At 56.2% G+C, this 19269-nt stretch overlaps 1 protein-coding gene across 1 annotated transcript in view; it reads left to right on the top strand.

The window, feature by feature from the left end:
- Positions 1–18036, top strand: part of LOC125344998 (thrombospondin-2) — a 39701-nt gene extending 21665 nt beyond the window's left edge. Inside the window, exons 14-23 of the mRNA XM_048337255.1 lie at positions 414–632; positions 5118–5225; positions 6081–6240; positions 10970–11088; positions 11853–12087; positions 13388–13615; positions 14036–14307; positions 14798–14895; positions 15608–15747; positions 16884–18036. Of these exons, the coding sequence (XP_048193212.1) occupies positions 414–632; positions 5118–5225; positions 6081–6240; positions 10970–11088; positions 11853–12087; positions 13388–13615; positions 14036–14307; positions 14798–14895; positions 15608–15747; positions 16884–16891 (1587 nt within the window). The 3' untranslated portion in view covers positions 16892–18036. The remainder of the gene's footprint in view (positions 1–413; positions 633–5117; positions 5226–6080; positions 6241–10969; positions 11089–11852; positions 12088–13387; positions 13616–14035; positions 14308–14797; positions 14896–15607; positions 15748–16883) is intronic.
- Positions 18037–19269: the final 1233 nt, after the last annotated feature.

Below are 19269 nucleotides of genomic sequence, written 5' to 3'. Positions count from 1 at the left end.
AAGGTAAAAGACTGAACGTCACAGTCATCATGAGTCCACTTCTGAGGACAGAGCCCCGGGGACCTAACCACCTCCCGCTGGTGGGGGTGTGTGTGGAGCTACCAGCCTGAGACACACCAGACAGTCAGGTCTAGCAGGTTATCTGGGGAACATACTCCATCCCCATGGACTGTGCGATGGCGCATGTGAGACGGAGTAGCCTCCAAAATGATGCTTGACTTGCTCAGAGAACCATGAACAGGTGCCTCCGACCAGGGCCAGAATTAGCCCAACTCCTGATTTTTGTACCCCGGCGGCCACCATGGCCCCTGTCCACTTGTGAGGGGTTCCTGTGCCCCCAGCTGCCCCAGGGCTGGCCTTCGTCTTTCCTGGGCAGGGCCTGTGGATGGCTCACATGGCCCTTGGTCCTGCAGGTGTGTGAACCTGAAAACCCATGCAAGGACAAGACTCACAACTGCCACAAGCATGCAGAGTGCATCTACCTGGGTCACTTCAGCGATCCTATGTTCAAGTGTGAGTGCCAGACAGGCTACGCAGGCGATGGGCTCATCTGCGGGGAGGACTCGGACCTGGATGGCTGGCCCAACAACAACCTGGTGTGTGCCACCAACGCTACCTACCACTGCATCAAGGTGAGGCCCAGCCCCACTGAGCACCAGGTCTCCCCCAGTCCCCTCTGCCAGTCCCCTCCTCCCCAGCCCAAGGCCCACTCCTGTCCCCTCCTCCCCAGCCCAAGGCCCAGTGCTGCCCCTCCTCCACCAGCACCAGGTCCACTCCTGTCCCCTCCTCCACCAGCACCAGGTCCTCTCCTGCCCCCTCCTCCATCAGCACCAGGTCCACTCCTATCCCCTCCTCCATCAACACCAGGTCCACTCCTGTCCCCTCCTCCATCAACACCAGGTCCACTCCTGTCCCCTCCTCCACAGCACCAGGTCCACTCCTGTCCCCTCCTCCACCAACACCATGTCCACTCCTGTCCCCTCCTCCCCAGCACCAGGTCCACTCCTGCCCCCTCCTCCATCAACACCAGGTCCACTCCTGTCCCCTCCTCCCCAGCACCAGGTCCACTCCTGTCCCCTCCTCCATCAACACCAGGTCCACTCCTGTTCCTTCCTCCCCAGCACCAGGTCCACTCCTGTCCCCTCCTCCATCAACACCAGGTCCACTCCTGTTCCCTCCTCCCCAGCACCAGGTCCACTCCTGCCCCCTCCTCCACAGCACCAGGTCCACTCCTGTCCCTTCCTCCCCAGCACCAGGTCCACTCCTGTCCCCTCCTCCCCAGCACCAGGTCCACTCCTGTCCCCTCCTCCCCAGCACCAGGTCCACTCCTGTCCCCTCCTCCCCAGCACCAGGTCCACTCCTGTCCCCTCCTCCATCAGCACCAGGTTCACTCCTGTCCCCTCCTCCCCAGCACCAGGTCCACTCCTGTCCCCTCCTCCATCAACACCAGGTCCACTCCTGTCCCCTCCTCCCCAGCACCAGGTCTACTCCTGTCCCCTCCTCCATCAACGCCAGGTCCACTCCTGTCCCCTCCTCCCCAGCACCAGGTCTACTCCTGTCCCCTCCTCCATCAACACCAGGTCCACTCCTGTCCCCTCCTCCCCAGCACCAGGTCCACTCCTGTCCCCTCCTCCACAGCACCAGGTCCACTCCTGCCCCCTCCTTCCCAGCACCAGGTCCACTCCTGTCCCCTCCTCCACCAACACCAGGTCCACTCCTGTCCCCTCCTCCACAGCACCAGGTCCACTCCTGTCCCCTCCTCCACAGCACCAGGTCCACTCCTGTCCCCTCCTCCATCAGCACCAGGTTCACTCCTGTCCCCTCCTCCCCAGCACCAGGTCCACTCCTGTCCCCTCCTCCATCAACACCAGGTCCACTCCTGTCCCCTCCTCCCCAGCACCAGGTCTACTCCTGTCCCCTCCTCCATCAACGCCAGGTCCACTCCTGTCCCCTCCTCCCCAGCACCAGGTCTACTCCTGTCCCCTCCTCCATCAACACCAGGTCCACTCCTGTCCCCTCCTCCCCAGCACCAGGTCCACTCCTGTCCCCTCCTCCACAGCACCAGGTCCACTCCTGCCCCCTCCTTCCCAGCACCAGGTCCACTCCTGTCCCCTCCTCCACCAACACCAGGTCCACTCCTGTCCCCTCCTCCACAGCACCAGGTCCACTCCTGCCCCCTCCTCCACAGCACCAGGTCCACTCCTGTCCCTTCCTCCCCAGCACCAGGTCCACTCCTGTCCCCTCCTCCCCAGCACCAGGTCCACTCCTGTCCCCTCCTCCCCAGCACCAGGTCCACTCCTGTCCCCTCCTCCCCAGCACCAGGTCCACTCCTGTCCCCTCCTCCATCAGCACCAGGTTCACTCCTGTCCCCTCCTCCCCAGCACCAGGTCCACTCCTGTCCCCTCCTCCATCAACACCAGGTCCACTCCTGTCCCCTCCTCCCCAGCACCAGGTCCACTCCTGTCCCCTCCTCCACAGCACCAGGTCCACTCCTGCCCCCTCCTTCCCAGCACCAGGTCCACTCCTGTCCCCTCCTCCACCAACACCAGGTCCACTCCTGTCCCCTCCTCCACAGCACCAGGTCACTCCTGTCCCCTCCTCCACAGCACCAGGTCCACTCCTGTCCCCTCCTCCATCAACACCAGGTCCACTCCTGTCCCCTCCAACCCAGCCCAAGGCCACTCCTGTCCCCTCCTCCCCAGCACCAGGTCCACTCCTGTCCCCTCCTCCATCAACACCAGGTCCACTCCTGTCCCCTCCTCCCCAGCACCAGGTCCACTCCTGTCCCCTCCTCCATCAGCACCAGGTCCACTCCTGTCCCCTCCTCCATCAGCACCAGGTCACTCCTGTCCCCTCCTCCCCAGCACCAAGTCTGCTCCAGTTCATTCCTCCACAGTGGAAGGATTGTGCCCAATCTAGAAATGAGAAGGCATTGGCCTAAGGAATGTGAAACTTGTCTTCGTTCCTCCTAGAGCCAGGTGCATTCCCTCCCTCAAGACAATGGCGTTCTAGGTGAACACTCTCCCATGACTGGGGGAAGGAAGGGAGCCGGAGCCTGGCTGGCTGGCTCTCCTCCCAGAGTCCAGGCCTCCCGCCCAAAGGATTGGAGTTGCAGGCAGGGCCTCTCCTTGGTTATTTCCTTGCATTTCAGGAATCATTACTAAGGGTAGTGTAGTGGCTGTTGTGTCTTGGGAGACAGTGTTCATCCCCACTTGCTCAGGTTGACTACAGTCAGGCTCAACCCCAGTGAGAAGGACAAGAAAAGATCTAGGGGATTCCACCCCCGGCCCGGGGCAGTGGAGTCCGCAGACCCTGCGGGCCCATCAGCGGTCACTGAGCAAGAACCGAGCAGTCGGTTCTTCACAGAGTCCCTGGTGTGGTCGATCTGGAGCTGGGAGAAGGAGCTCCTGACTCGCGGCGGGAACCGCTGTCGGTGTCCTCTGTGGGGCACAGGAACAACAGAACCTGTTCTCAGCACTTCTCCAGGACACAGGCACGAGGGCCAAGTGTCAGTAGGGGCTCCCGCAGAGGCCGCGGCGCCACGCTCGTCTCTGCCCCCGTGTTCACGTTGCTTTCTTCCGCACGCCGTCTCCTCAGATCAGTCCCCCTCCCCGACGGCTGCTGTGCGTTGTGCAGGACCCAGCAGAGCCCAGGGTGGCCGCTTCTGTCAGGACCCTTGGCGGAAGAAGTCGCCTCCGCCGCCCATCCCCGCCGCCCCCTGCTCTCCTGAGGGGCGGTGGCCTGGGTGGGGGCCGTTCTGCCACCACAAGGCGTTGGGAGGCCTTTGTGCCGTGAGCCACAAGGGTCAATGCTGCACGATGGCAAGAAAGCATCGCCTGAAAGCACGATTGCCGCCACCTGTAATGCCTGTCCATCACTGTCCAATCTGAGCATGCGCCTTCCCCCGAAAGCCTTTCCCGGGCCCGCGCGATTGGAGGAGGAGGACAGTGAGGGAGGCAGGGCTGCCTGTGACGCCCGAGGCAGTCAGTCCCTGCAGCCCGGGGCCGGCCGTGCTCTGCCCTCCGCGGCCGTCCTCCCCCACCGTCCTCCCCCACCCTCACCCTCACCCTGGGCCGTGCTCCGCCCTCCCCGGCTGTCCTCCCTCATCCCCACCCCGGGCCGTGCTCCGCCCTCCGCGGCCGTCCTCCCCCGCCGTCCTCCCCCACCCTCACCCTCACCCTGGGCCGTGCTCCGCCCTCCCCGGCCGACCTCCCCCACCCTCACCCTCACCCCAGGCCATGCTCCGCCCTCCCGGCCTTCCTCCCCAACCCTCACCCTCACCCCAGGCCGTGCTCCGCCCTCCGCGGCCGTCCTCCCCCACCCTCACCCTCACCCCGGGCCGTGCTCCGCCCTCCGCGGCCGGCCTCCCCCACCACACCCTCACCCCGGGCCGTGCTCCGCCCTCCGCGGCCGTCCTCCCCCACCCTCACCCTCACCCCGGGCCATGCTCCACCCTCCGTGCTCCGCCCTCCGCGGCTGTCCTCCCCCGCCGTCCTCCCCCACCCTCACCCTCACCCCAGGCCGTGCTCCACCCTCCCGGCCATCCTCCCCCACCCTCACCCTCACCCCGGGCCGTGCTCCACCCTCCGTGCTCCGCCCTCCGCGGCTGTCCTCCCCGGCCGTCCTCCCCCACCCTCACCCTCACCCCAGGCCGTGCTCCACCCTCCATGCTCCGCCCTCCCCGGCCGTCCTCCCCCACCGCACCCTCACCCCGGGCCGTGCTCCGCCCTCCGCGGCCATCCTCCCCCGCCGTCCTCCCTCACCCTCATCTTCATCCCTAGCCGTGCTCCGCCCTCCGTGCTCCGTCCTCCCCGGCCGTCCTCCCCCACCCGCACCCTCACCCCGGGCCATGCTCCGCCCTCCGTGCCGTCCTCCCCCACCACACCCTCACCCCAGGCCGTGCTCCGCCCTCCGTGGCCGTCCTCCCCCACCCGCACCCTCACCCCGGGCCGTGCTCCGCCCTCTGCGCCGTCCTCCCCTTCTCGTCTGTGCTGCGGTGGAAACATTCCCCTGGGATGTCAAGTGGGAACTGGACTCCGGTGCTTTGTGTGCACACAAAGCTTGTGATGACGGAGGAGGAGGAGAGAGGGGACATGGATCCTGTCTTCCCTAACCAGGATAACTGTCCCCGGCTGCCCAACTCCGGGCAGGAGGATTTCGACAAGGATGGAATTGGTGATGCCTGTGATGAGGACGATGACAACGACGGCGTGAGCGACGAGAAGGTGGGCTGGGGACCCGGGCGGGGGGGGAGGGGTGGGGACACGGGGGGGTGAGGGGGAGGGGGTGGGGACCCGGGCGGGGGGGGGAGAGGGTGGGGACACTGGGGGGTGAGGGGAAGGGGGTGGGGACACTGGAGGGTGAGGGGAAGGGGGTGGGGACACTGGAGGGTGAGGGGAAGGGGTGGGGACACTGGGGGGTGAGGGGAAGGGGGTGGGGACACTGGGGCTGGGTGAGGAGAAAGTGTGGGGCAGAGTGGTCCCCCGATTGTGGCTTTGGGAGTAAAGTGGTCCCCTACCAGGCTGTACACTGAACGGCCTTTGTGGAGCCATCGTCTTGACAAAGATTTGTCCTCAGTCCCCACAAGTTACCGCTCAGGACAGCTGGTCCCTCGGGACACAAGGGGACCAGGGCCTGGGCCCCTGGGGGTTCTTCAGACACAAGGTGAGGCTCCATGAGTGACAGGCGCCACCACAATAACTGCCACCCCGGCCTTTGCCGTGCCGCCCGATGGCAGTGAGCACCCAGTGCCGGTGTGTGGGGGCCACCTCAGCCCCCCGCCCGGCTGGGTGACTCGCTGACCTCGTTCCTCAGCCACGCCTGCTCACTCACCTCACAGCAAATGGAACTGCATCTCTGCTGTAAGAAATCTCCAAATTCTAAGAGCGAGCAGGTGGACAGATAACGGGCCCCTGCCGTGATAGGAAGCGGGGCTAGGGGAGGGCCGGGTGGCTGGTCTTCTGTGTTTCCGTGCGGGTGAGTCGGGGTACGCTGAATGTGGGACGTACGTGCCGAGCAGGTCAGTAGCAGCCCGACAGGCGTTGCTTTGCTCTTTCTGAAGTTTCTTCCTGTGTTTTCAGGACAACTGCCAGCTCCTCTTCAACCCCCGCCAGTTTGACTATGACAAGGATGAGGTTGGGGACCGCTGTGACAACTGTCCCTACGTGCACAACCCCGCGCAGATCGACACCGACAACAACGGTGAAGGCGACGCCTGCTCGGTGGACATAGACGGGGACGGTCAGTGCTCTGTCCATCTTAGTGACACGGCTCCAGTGACGGGCAGTGCTCTGTCCATCTTAGTGACACGGCTCCAGTGACGGACAGTGCTCTGCTGATGATAGTGACACAGCTGCAGTGACAGGCAGTGCTCTGTCCATCTTAGTGACACGGCTCCAGTGACGGGCAGTGTTCTGTCCATCTTAGTGACACGGCTTCAGTGACGGGCAGTGCTCTGTCCATCTTAGTGATACAGCTTCAGTGACGGGCAGTGCTCTGCTGATGATAGTGACACAGCTTCAGTGACAGGCAGTGCTCTGTCCATCTTAGTGACACGGCTTCAGTGACGGGCAGTGCTCTGTCCATCTTAGTGACACGGCTTCAGTGACGGGCAGTGTTCTGCTGATGATAGTGACACAGCTTCAGTGACGGGCAGTGCTCTGTCCATATTAGTGACACAGCTTCAGTGACAGGCAGTGCTCTGTCCATCTTAGTGACACGGCTTCAGTGACGGGCAGTGCTCTGTCCATCTTAGTGACACGGCTTCAGTGACAGGCAGTGCTCTGCTGATGATAGTGACACGGCTTCAGTGACAGGCAGTGCTCTGTCCATCTTAGTGACACGGCTCCAGTGACGGGCAGTGCTCTGTCCATCTTAGTGACACGGCTCCAGTGACGGGCAGTGCTCTGTCCATCTTAGTGACACGGCTTCAGTGACAGGCAGTGCTCTGTTGATGATAGTGACACGGCTTCAGTGACAGGCAGTGCTCTGTCCATCTTAGTGACACAGCTTCAGTGATGGGCAGTGCTCTGTCCATCTTAGTGACACGGCTTCAGTGACGGGCAGTGCTCTGCTGATGATAGTGACACAGCTTCAGTGACAGGCAGTGCTCTGCTGATGATAGTGACATAGCTTCAGTGACAGGCAGTGCTCTGTCGATTTTACTTCACAGTGTCCATGACACATCTGTGTCTGAGGATTCCTTTCTCAGTTGACCTTGACTTCCTGTCATGCAGAGGGATATTTGAAAAGGACATTGCATGTACTTACCATGTGCAGACTTTTTCCTTTTGTTTGGCCTCTAAGCCATGGAGTTTATGACTGGTTTTGTGGTATTTACACTGAATTGAGTGCTGTAAGTAATGGAGAGACACCCGAAGTATGCGAGTGTAGGACACATGCAGTACTTCACTATTTACACGAGGGACTTGGACATCCCAGACTTGATCTCCATGCGGGTCCTGGGACCAGCCCTTTGTAGATACCAGGGGTGGCTCTATTTGTAAGCTTTCTGCTTAATGCTGATTTTGGGGAGAAGGACTGAACGTCATCTAAGTACTAATGTGAGATGAAATCATTTCTTAGGTAGCTTATGATTCCCGGGGCCCATTCTTGGTTGATCATTGTCTTCCCCACCCAGATCTTCTTTTCCTAACCCCACCTCAGAGTCCTGCATTGTTGTGTCTTTCCTGGTGTTTGCCTCAGCTCAAAACACTGCAGAAGCCAGACCTCTGGCCTCATAGCTCCTCTGAGAAGCGTCTGAGAAAAGCCATTCGCCTTGACAGTGGTCCCACCTTGTTTCTCATCCTTCGCTTTCTGCATCCACCGTTCTGTTTCTCATCATTCATTAGTGGGCTCCTTCCGTGGATCCCCAGACAGAAGGAAGCAGTGTAGCCTGTGTCTCCGACACTGCCAGGGACCAGGTGGCATCGTGAAGCCTTGGGTCCCCGGGTCCCCCCAGGCCCCACCCCCCCACTCCCTCGGCTCCTCTTCCTCCGTCCAGCCCTGAGAGCCAGCAGAGATTCCCAAGCTCACAGTGCTTGCCTCTTGCACACAGTACCCTGCCCACCTTGCCTCTCCTTCTGCCCAGCCCAGGGTTGTTTTGTCCCTAAGTGTATTTTCTTAGATTAACTTTTCCAGCCCGGTTCTGCTTCCATTCCTGTCCCTTGTGCAGGAGGGGCTAGACGCCCTGTGAGCCGCTACGGCATTGAAGGGTGTGCTTCGTGCCATCCTGAGCTGGGCTGGCACGTGTGATGCCGGATCTCGTGTTCTGAGGCCCTCCTCCATTGTAGGGGGTCCTTTCTCTGTTGATCTTGACTCCCTGTCATGTGACCTCCCCTTTCTCAGGCTCCATGTAGCTGAGTCAAGGCCAGCACCCCACTCGGTCCCCCAGCCGCTAACTCACACTTTCATGCTCTGTTTTGAGTTTGCTTTGTTGGAGGCAGCATTGCTTGGTCTACTGCTAATTTGTACTCACTAGTAACTCAACATGGGTAGATGTCTGCCACTGTTACATCCCGACTGCTGGGCATGGCAGATGGGCCAGCACCACCTGGGGTGTTGGTGGGAGATGGAGCCTTCACCGCGTGTTCTCCAAGTGTGACGGGAGGAGGAGCCTTCACCGCGTGTTCTCCAAGTGTCATGGAAGACAGAGCCTTCACCGCGTGTTCTCCAAGTGTCATGGAAGATGAAGCCTTCACTGCGTGTTCTCCAAGTGTCATGGAAGATGAAGCCTTCACTGCGTGTTCTCCAAGTGTCATGGAAGATGGAGCCTTCACTGCGTGTTCTCCAAGTGTGATGGAAGATGAAGCCTTCACCGCGTGTTCTCCAAGTGTCATGGAAGACAGAGCCTTCACCACGTGTTCTCCAAGTGTCATGGAAGATGGAGCCTTCACTGCGTGTTCTCCAAGTGTCATGGAAGATGGAGCCTTCACTGCGTGTTCTCCAAGTGTGATGGAAGATGAAGCCTTCACCGCGTGTTCTCCAAGTGTCATGGAAGACAGAGCCTTCACCGCGTGTTCTCCAAGTGTCATGGAAGATGGAGCCTTCACTGCGGTTCTCCAAGTGTCATGGAAGATGGAGCCTTCACTGCGGGTTCTCCAAGGGTGACGGGAGGAGGAGCCTTCACCGCGTGTTCTCCAAGCGTGATGGGAGGAGGAGCCTTCACCGCGTGTTCTCCAAGGGTGATGGGAGGAGGAGCCCTCACCGTGTGTTCTCCAAGCGTGATGGACGATGGAGCCTTCACTGCGTGTTCTCCAAGTGTGATGGAAGATGAAGCCTTCACTGCGTGTTCTCCAAGTGTCATGGAAGATGAAGCCTTCACTGCGTGTTCTCCAAGTGTCATGGAAGACAGAGCCCTCACCGCGTGTTCTCCAAGCGTGATGGGAGGAGGAGCCTTCACCGCGTGTTCTCCAAGGGTGATGGGAGGAGGAGCCCTCACCGTGTGTTCTCCAAGCACGATGGACGATGGAGCCTTCACTGCGTGTTCTCCAAGTGTCATGGAAGATGGAGCCTTCACCGCGTGTTCTCCAAGTGTCATGGAAGACAGAGCCTTCACCGTGTGTTCTCCAAGTGTGACGGGAGGAGGAGCCCTCACCGCGTGTTCTCCAAGGGTGACGGGAGGAGGAGCCTTCACTGCGTGTTCTCCAAGTGTCATGGAAGATGGAGCCTTCACCGCGTGTTCTCCAAGTGTGACGGGAGGAGGACCCTTCACCGTGTGTTCTCCAAGTGTGACGGGAGGAGGACCCTTCACTGCGTGTTCTCCAAGTGTCATGGAAGATGGAACCTTCACCGCGTGTTCTCCAAGTGTGACGGGAGGAGGACCCTTCACCGCGTGTTCTCCAAGGGTGACGGGAGGAGGAGCCTTCACTGCGTGTTCTCCAAGGGTGATGGGAGGAGGAGCCTTCACTGCGTGTTCTCCAAGTGTGATGGGAGGAGGAGCCTTCACCGCATGTTCTCCAAGTGTCATGGAAGATGGAGCCTTCACCGTGTGTTCTCCAAGTGTCATGGAAGATGGAGCCTTCACCGTGTGTTCTCCAAGCGTGATGGGAGGAGGAGCCTTCACCGCGTGTTCTCCAAGTGTCATGGAAGATGGAGCCTTCACTGCGTGTTCTCCAAGGGTGACGGGAGGAGGAGCCTTCACCGCGTGTTCTCCAAGTGTCATGGGAGGAGGAGCCTTCACCGCGTGTTCTCCAAGTGTCATGGAAGATGGAGCCTTCACCGCGTGTTCTCCAAGTGTCATGGAAGATGGAGCCTTCACCGTGTGTTCTCCAAGCGTGATGGGAGGAGGAGCCTTCACCGCGTGTTCTCCAAGTGTCATGGAAGATGGAGCCTTCACTGCGTGTTCTCCAAGTGTGACGGGAGGAGGAGCCTTCACCGCGTGTTCTCCAAGTGTCATGGAAGACAGAGCCTTCACCGTGTGTTCTCCAAGTGTGATGGGAGGAGGAGCCTTCACTGCGTGTTCTCCAAGTGTCATGGAAGACAGAGCCTTCACCGCGTGTTCTCCAAGTGTGATGGGAGGAGGAGCCTTCACTGCGTGTTCTCCAAGTGTCATGGAAGACAGAGCCTTCACCGCGTGTTCTCCAAGTGTGATGGGAGGAGGAGCCTTCACTGCGTGTTCTCCAAGTGTCATGGAAGATGGAGCCTTCACCGCGTGTTCTCCAAGTGGGCGTTAGCAGGAAAAGTCTGTCCAGCCAGTCCAGAGAGCCTGGCTGTACCTGTACTTCGCACCTCCCGGTCCCTGTCCTTACCCAGAGAGCTCCCCAACTTGATTCTATCGTAAACTGAAGGGAGTGAGCCATAACACGCAATGTTTCTTCCCCTCTTCCATAAACTAATACTTCATATTTTATCATATCTTTGCTGACACCAGTATTAACTCAATTTGATTGTATGTTACTTGTGTCAAGGGGAGGTAATACACCTTCTTTAAACTCACATATTGCTGCACTTGTTCTCTGGATGCCAACAGATGTTTTCAATGAAAGAGACAACTGTCCTTATGTCTATAATACGGACCAGAGGGACACCGACGGCGATGGCGTTGGGGACCACTGTGACAACTGCCCGCTGATGCACAACCCAGACCAGGTAGCCGGGAGGGAGGGTCTGAGAGGGGTCCTCATGGTGATGGTGTCTGAGCAGAGGTCACAGTGCCTGGGGGCTCTCTCTGGGGTATCAGGGGGCTCTGGGTGCCTAGGCAGGCTGTCTCTGCACTGTTTGGGGGGACTCTCTCTGGGGTGACTGAGGGCTGTCTGGATGGGCTGTCTCTTGGGTGTCTGGTGTGGGCTTTCTCTGGGGTGTCTGGGGGACTCTCTTTGGGGTGTCTGGCGGCTCTGGGGTATCTGGATAGCTCTCTCTGCACTGTTTTGGGGGGACTGTCTCTGGCACATTTATATTATGGTTCCTAACAGCTCAGTTAAGGCATCATGACAGACATAATGCCTTTAGCATCTTAGTTGGAAACCTTTTCAGAATATAAACCTGACTTCAGTTCTGTCTCAGAGGCTAGAGGCGAAAGGAGTCCCTGTTTTCCTCCATGTCCTGCCAGGAGGCTGGGTCATGGTGGCTCTGCTTTTAGCAGGGCCAGGGAGCACATCACCCCCAGGGGGGCCCCCAGAATGCCCCATAGCAAATGATGTGAGGGAGAACAGCTTTGTGTGCCGTTCTCTTCCCCAGGGAGAGGCAGGAGCTCCTTTCTAGGCCCTCGGACCTGGACTTGCAATCCGGGCCCAGTGCCGAGGTAGACAATAGAGGGGACTCGGGTGCCAGCCCCGTGAGCTGAGGAGTCTGGAAATCCAGCCAGTGCCCGGGCTTCCCGCGCACGGCTCAGGGCCCTTCGTGCTGCCTCCCAGACAGACGCGGACAATGACCTCGTCGGGGACCAGTGCGACAACAATGAGGACATAGACGATGACGGTCACCAGAACAACCAGGACAACTGCCCCTACATCTCCAACGCCAACCAGGCCGACCACGACGACGACGGCCAGGGCGACGCCTGCGACTCCGACGACGACAACGACGGCGTCCCCGACGACAGGGACAACTGCCGGCTGGTGTTCAACCCGGGCCAGGAGGACGCCGACGGTGGGTGCCGCCGGGCTCCCGGCGGGGCGGGGCCGCGGGCACGCCTCCCGCTCCGCCCCGCCTGCCCGGGCGGCGCGGGGGCCACGGTGCACGCTGTCGTTCAGCTGGCGTGAGGGGTGGCGTGTGCGCCGGGCCCGGGGGGGTGAGGGAGGACTTCAGACCTCTGACAGCCTCTTGGAAGGACCCGGGGCGCGGCGCCGGACACCAGCGAGTGGCAGGGAGTTTCTGTCGTAGGGACGACATTCAGAATGAGGGAGTGAAGGAAGCTCGCGCAGATCAGAGCAGCGCGGGCGAGCAGGCTCCCGGGGAAGTGCAGCCCGCCCGGAAGGACAGCCACCCGCAGACCCGCCCCTCCACGGCCTCCGTGCCAGCGTGCACAGGCGCAGTCCCGGGGCGATGCTGCGTGCGGGCGGGCGCTGACACGCCTTCACTGGAAGAGACGGAGGGAGATGAGGAGTCAACATGACTCAGACCAGCAGTGGAGACTGCAGACCCAGGGCCGGCTCTAGGAAGCCTCCCGGAGCCGTGCGGAGGGAGTTTAGCTGGAAGCGGAGCCCGCTCCAGAGTCTCTGTGGGACATGGGACCCCTGGTCACGGCACGCACCTGGGAAGGGGGCTAGGATGTGCATAGAATTTGAAAGAAGAGGACTCTGAGTCTCCACCTGTCGTGGGAGAATGTGTGCTATGGAGCAGAGCTGCGGAGGGGTAGTCCAGACTTCAGAGGGAGTGTCCTTGCTGGAATCTAATTCTTCCTGAAACCGTAGGCACAGCAGTGGGCTGGCAGCATGCTGGGCTCCGCCTGCAGCCCCAGACCGGGCCGTAACCACGTCACGTGGCCCACCCCACTTCCACACCAGGATGTGTGAGGCCTGCCCAGCCCCCTGCCCCCAGCTTGCTGAGAGTATGGCAAGAGGCCCCTGTAGAAAAGAAGTCCAGCTCCCCATAGAAAGAGATTGTGTTTGATGATAAGTTCTACTTTAAATGCTGAACTATTGAAGTGGCCCCAGTGGTTAAAGGAAGATGACTTTTTAAAAGTTGAAGTTCAGCTCGACACTGCCGGGCAGCTCTCCAGATTACTTTCCCATATGCTCTGCATGAAATGAGCAGCAGCTCTTAAGGCTACTGCATTTATCATGAAGGTGTTTTGTTTCTCAATTGCATTCAAGTTAAATGCTTGAGAGATGGCCGGGCAGCAGTCCCCCAATAACTGCTGAGTTCTCACCCCGACCCCAGATAACTGGCTTCCCTCCTGGCTCACTCCTCCTCTGTGCTGTTTCCCTGGTGTTGTTGTGGTGGACAGGTGACGGGCGGGGTGATATCTGCAAGGAGGATTTTGACAATGACAGCGTCCCTGACATCGATGACGTGTGCCCGGAGAACAACGCCATCAGTGAGACAGACTTCAGGAACTTCCAGATGGTCCCCCTGGACCCGAAGGGAACCACACAGATCGATCCCAACTGGGTCATTCGCCACCAGGGAAAGGAGCTGGTCCAGACGGCGAACTCAGACCCGGGCATTGCTGTAGGTGAGCCTGGGAGCCCAGAGGCCACCACGGTATCCACAGAGGGTGCTGGCAGAGCCACAGGAGGCCAGGAGGGGTGGGGTCAGGGTCATCTGTCGGGCAGCCCTGTCCTGCCTTGATGTGCAGCACTGTCTGGCCTAATAATCTTGACAGGAGACGAGGGAAGGAGTAGTTCTCCGCGTTGAAATTTGATATTCAGCAAGCAGTTTCATGTTATGGATTCAATCTGAAATGATTAGACCACACAGTAAAACTCTGCTGCTAGCTGTAAGCTGGAATTTTAAATATCAGGCAGTAGAGAAGCTGTCCTGGTAAAGGCTCAGAGCCAACTTCATCTCTAACACTTTGGATGGCCCTGGCTGTTCTGGGGTCCCTGTGGGGGCTCCTCCCTGACCCCAAGGCTGCATGTGTCCTCTGCTGTAGGTTTTGATGAGTTTGGGTCTGTGGACTTCAGCGGCACATTCTACGTCAACACTGACCGGGACGACGACTACGCTGGCTTCGTCTTTGGCTATCAGTCCAGCAGCCGCTTCTATGTGGTAATGTGGAAGCAGGTCACGCAGACCTACTGGGAAGACCAGCCCAGCAGGGCCTACGGCTACTCGGGGGTGTCCCTCAAGGTGGTGAACTCCACGACCGGCGCGGGAGAGCACCTGCGCAATGCCCTGTGGCACACGGGGAACACGGAGGGGCAGGTGAGGGGCCACCCCACGCCCTTGGGAGGTGCGGGGCCATCCTGACCCACTCAGAGACACCCACTCTGCCTCCCGTAACTCACTTGCTCGGCCACTGCCTTATAATCATGGGTTGCATCTGCTTTGTTACTGACAGCGTCCTGGTGTTTTTATAAAAACGGCCACTCTTTCCTGATCTTATAAAGACAGGGAAGAAGCGGTTCTCACGCATTCAGTGGTCCCACAGAAGGAGGCAGAAGGTCCTGAACTCGGTTGCCTCCTATGGGGCCAAGGGCCCGTAGTCGTAGCCCTGACCTGCAGCGCGCTGTCACATTGTCAGTCACAGCGTGTGGGACACGACGTAGAGCCGTGGTACCATGTGTATCACAGACCGAACCAGAGAGGGATGCAGCCTGCCCTCCCCTGCCTGGGGCTGTCTCTTTCCCATGGGGCGTAGGGTTGCAGAAGGGGTGCAGGGGCCTCGCGCACTCAAGGTGCTGCCTTCCCGCAGGTGCGCACACTGTGGCATGACCCCAAAAACATCGGCTGGAAAGACTACACTGCCTACAGGTGGCATCTGATCCACAGGCCCAAGACTGGCTACATGAGGTAAGCCGGCGCTGGCTGGCCACGTTAGTGCCCAGCTGCGGCCCTAGGCAGGGACGGGTCCAGTAGGTGGCCAGTTTGAGCATCAACCGGTAAGTTTCTTTTTTCTATCTTACATCTTGATTGAATGTAACTTACTAGAAAAACTGTTGAGAAGGAGAAACGTAGGTGTGTCTTAAGATCACTTAGAGCATGATGGGCCCTCCCCGCCAAAGTGCCCAGGACAGGGGAGAAGGTACCCCAGAAACGAACACAGCCCCGGTTTCAATGTGAGGTGAAGATCACTGGTGCCAGCAGGCAAGGGAGGGCCTGGAACCCAGGAGGAGGGGAACCCATTTGCTACCAAAGACGGTGCCCTGTGCTTTGGCTCCTGGGGACAGAGAAGGCTGTCCCAGATGACCCCCGTGGGATAATGGCATCGTTTGTGAGTGGGGCTCATTGCTTCCCATCATGCTTCAGGGCAGGAGCCTGAGCTCTTAAGGGGAAAGCACTCCCTTGCTCAGGCTGCTCTGAAATCTGGAGTGGTGGGGGGGTTCCACATGCCTCAGTGTTGGGCAACTCAGTGATAGAACCCTTGCCTAAAATATGCAAGACTCTGGGTTCATTCTCAGCACCAGAAGGACAATAGATCTTTCCTGGTCAACAGTGGGAACTCAGAGCTCAACTGTGAATGTGCTTCAGGATTCAAGTTCTCTTTCACCTTGTCTGCTTCCAGGGTCCTGGTGCACGAGGGAAAGCAGGTCATGGCGGACTCAGGACCAATCTATGACCACACCTATGCCGGTGGACGTTTGGGTCTCTTTGTCTTCTCTCAAGAAATGGTGTACTTCTCTGACCTCAAGTATGAATGCAGAGGTGCGTGCACATAGGTCAGGGGAGGCTCTACAGGACCTGAGCCACTTCCCTCACAGAAGCTTCTGGAGAGGGATAAAACTCACGCATGCATAATACCCTGAGGTGGGGCTTTGCCTGCTCTTAGCAGGGGGTTGACTCCAGTAGCTCAGGTTGGCTTTTGTTTCTTTCTTGTTTTAAGTTGGATTTGGATGTTTTGGGTAGGACAGATACTCTCAGATTATTCACAGGCTTGACCCCCATTGCGTTAGATTACATAGCTTCCTCTGGGGATTCTACAGTCATTTTAGATTATTATCTTTGCCAATAATTAAAATAAGGAAAGAAAGGGAGGAAAAGGAAAAAGGGAGAAAGGAAGAAAAAAATAAAGCTAAGGGAGTTTATATATATATATATATGTGAGTATATTTGAATCAAAATACTGTAAATCTGAAGCATCTAGTCTAACCCTACCACCCCTTTTATAGGTCAGATAAGTAAGGCTCAGTGATCACATATTGAGAATAATACATGTAGTAAGAAAGTGTAGACAAAAAAAGGAATTTCTCTGCTTGCTTCTAGTAAAATTTCCTTATCCTTAGGTTAAGATGCTTTTGAAGATATTTTGTGTTTCCATATGTCCACCTGTCCATCCATCTGCCCCTAAACATCCATTTGTTCATCTAAATACCCATTTTCCATCCTTCATCATCCACCTATCTTTTCATCTGTCCATCCATTCACCCATCCATCTATTCATCCATTCATCAAAATACCCACCTGTCCACCCATCCGTGCATTCTCTCTCCATCTCTGCCCATCCATCCATCTACTCATTTATCTACTCATCTACCCACTTGTCCATCTGCCTATCCACTCATCAAAACACCCATTTGTCCACCAATCTACTCATTTTCCTTTCCTCTCCTCTCCTCCCCTCCCCTTCCCTTCCCTTCCCTTCCATTCCCCCTTCCCCTTCCCCTTCCCCTTCTCTCCCCTCCCCTCATCTTTCCCTCCCCTCCTCTTTCCCTCCCTCCCTCTCTCTCTTCCTTCCTTCCTATTTGTGTCATTTTTAAATTAATGTTGTTTGAGATTATAAGTAAAGCAGAATAAGTCCCATGGTGTAGTAATCCTGATTCTGTTGATCTCTTTTCTCTTAGATGTCTAGACAATGTACTGCAAATGCTATTTTCTAGAGAAGTCAGCACTTGCAGCTTCTCTCTCTCTAGTGGCATTTCCTGTTCCTTGACTTTAATCCTGAGTGGTTTTTCGCCTCCTTCATCAACCCGAAGCCCAAGTGCCTAAAGAGGAAGAACACTAATGAAATCAAAAGATGAACCTCTAACTCACTACAGGAAAACAGTTCTATGATGCATAAGACTTTGGTGGAGTGAAAATTGAGCATGATATTGCATTGCTTTCTTTTGTGTGTTTAAAAAGAATGACGTTTACATATAAAATGTAATTACTTACTGTATTTATGTGTATATGGAGTAGAAGGGAATATTGTGTGTGCATAAGCCATTTTCATAAATTAAGCATGAAAAATATTGCTCAACTATGTTCCGTGCTTAATGTTTTCACTGTTCTTGGATTAGAGTTGTTCTACAATGACAAACCCTCCCAGGTCATTTGCAAAAAAGGGTTAATTCAGTCAGGTTTGAAATAAGGCCACAGCAATATGAGATTGTGGACCCATGAGCAAATGATGTAAGACATTGATAATTGGAACATTGGAAATAATTAGACAAATACTCTCCTTTTTCCTCTTGTCCAATGGTTGAAGCTCTCAGAGTTGATAGCAACAAAGCATATTCCTGCTGAATGGACCTCCACCTGTATGCCTGGGTATGAGCTAGGGGCCCCTGCTGGGTCCATGGGTTGCAGATAGGCAGATGAGTGAGACAGTGTACTTTGCACCTAGTTCCTGTTCTAGCTTCTGCTTCCTGTTCTAGCCTTCCTGTTCTTGTCTACTTCCTGTTCTAGGCTTTGGGAACTGCAGGAAACTTGCTGTTACCTAGTCTGGTAACACATCTCATTAAGGTTCCAGGTATAAATGTTTGTTAATATTTATTGAATGAATATAGAATGCAGCTCTCTACTCGATAACTTATTTGAAATGAATGCCAAGTAACACATATATAGTATAAATTCTGGGATTAAACATCTAATAAAGATGAAATAATATGGAGATACAGTTGCAGAAATATCTGTGGGTTGAATATAAGGCTTTATAATATGTTTTGAAAAAGTGTGCTGTAAGATATAATGAAGTAAATAAATAGTAATGAAGAATTTGTAATGGAACCTTAATATATACTGCTGCCAGTGATTTTAATTCAGTAATTTTTACTGTTATCTATCTGTTGTATATAGGAATTTTTGTTTGAATGCTGTAGAAAGCCCAGCATTTAATCATTCTGAACATATGCAATGAACAGTCACATGGTAGGAGACACAGTTTGAATTTTTAAAAGCTGAGCGGTCTTTTGGAAGGGGAGATTAGCTTCTCCCACTCCACACGTGGAATTCAGTAGATGTCTGTCTGATATGGAGAAAATCTGTCTCCTCTGTCTGTCAGTGGTAGATACACTTCTATGTCAAATGGACAGAATCCATAACTTCGGTCTGAATTTACAAGCTTCATTTTGACACTGTTACCTTCATTGCTTCCTTTGAGGTTGATTTGCTTTATGTTTTGTTTTGCTGCATTTTTTTTTTTTTACTTTCTTGTGCATCTTTATCCCCAAGGCCAGCACAGGATTGGGGACCGCATTGAGTGTAAGAGCCATGAAGAGTATTGCAGGGTTCTGCTTGGGGCTGTTTGTAGGTGCAATGATGTGAATACTTAGAATGTATCATGAGTTTTGTAAATTATTTGTGTCCTTTAAAAAATACAAGCTTCTCATATAGGTGTATGAAACTTTGTTTTTGCCAAAGATTGTAAATATTTATTTATTTGTTTACCTGGTAAGAGTTTCACACCAGAAACCCTGCATTTAGCTAGCACCTCATTTTTATACTTAAGAAATAAATGACAAAAAGGTTTCCATAAATGAATCTCTTTCCCTTTTTTAAAAGAATGAGCAGGACTTCTGTTGGGTGGAAGGGAGAAAAATTCCATGCAGGGAGGACAGACAGGTGTGTCACTTCCTGTCAGGTGACAGCGTGGTGAAATCTCCCCGGGGTGGCCCAGGGCCCAGCCTTGCTGCCCAGCAAGCACCTGTGCTCCCCCGGGGCCCCTGCTGCCCAGCAAGCACCTGTGCTCCCCCGGGGCCCCTGCTGCCCAGCAAGCACCTGTGCTCCCCCGGGGCCGCTGGGCCTGACTAGGTCCCTCAGCAGTGCACTCGCTGCCTGTTCTTGCTGACACCTGGGGAGATCCTCACGGCTGCTAGAGCATAGCAGGAGAGAGTGGAGGTGAGGTGCTCCGAGACAGGAAGACTGCGCTGAACAGCCTTTGGGGCTTTACTCCCTGATGGAGCAGAAGACCACCAGGCGCGCTGTAAACTTTGAGGCTGCACGGATGGGAGGAGAGCCGCAGTGGGG

This window comes from Perognathus longimembris, unplaced genomic scaffold (assembly GCF_023159225.1).
Source record: "Perognathus longimembris pacificus isolate PPM17 unplaced genomic scaffold, ASM2315922v1 HiC_scaffold_5093, whole genome shotgun sequence".
Lineage (NCBI taxonomy): Eukaryota > Metazoa > Chordata > Mammalia > Rodentia > Heteromyidae > Perognathus > Perognathus longimembris.
Note: the sequence above shows the minus strand (reverse complement) of the source record. Positions and strands in the feature narration are given on the sequence as shown.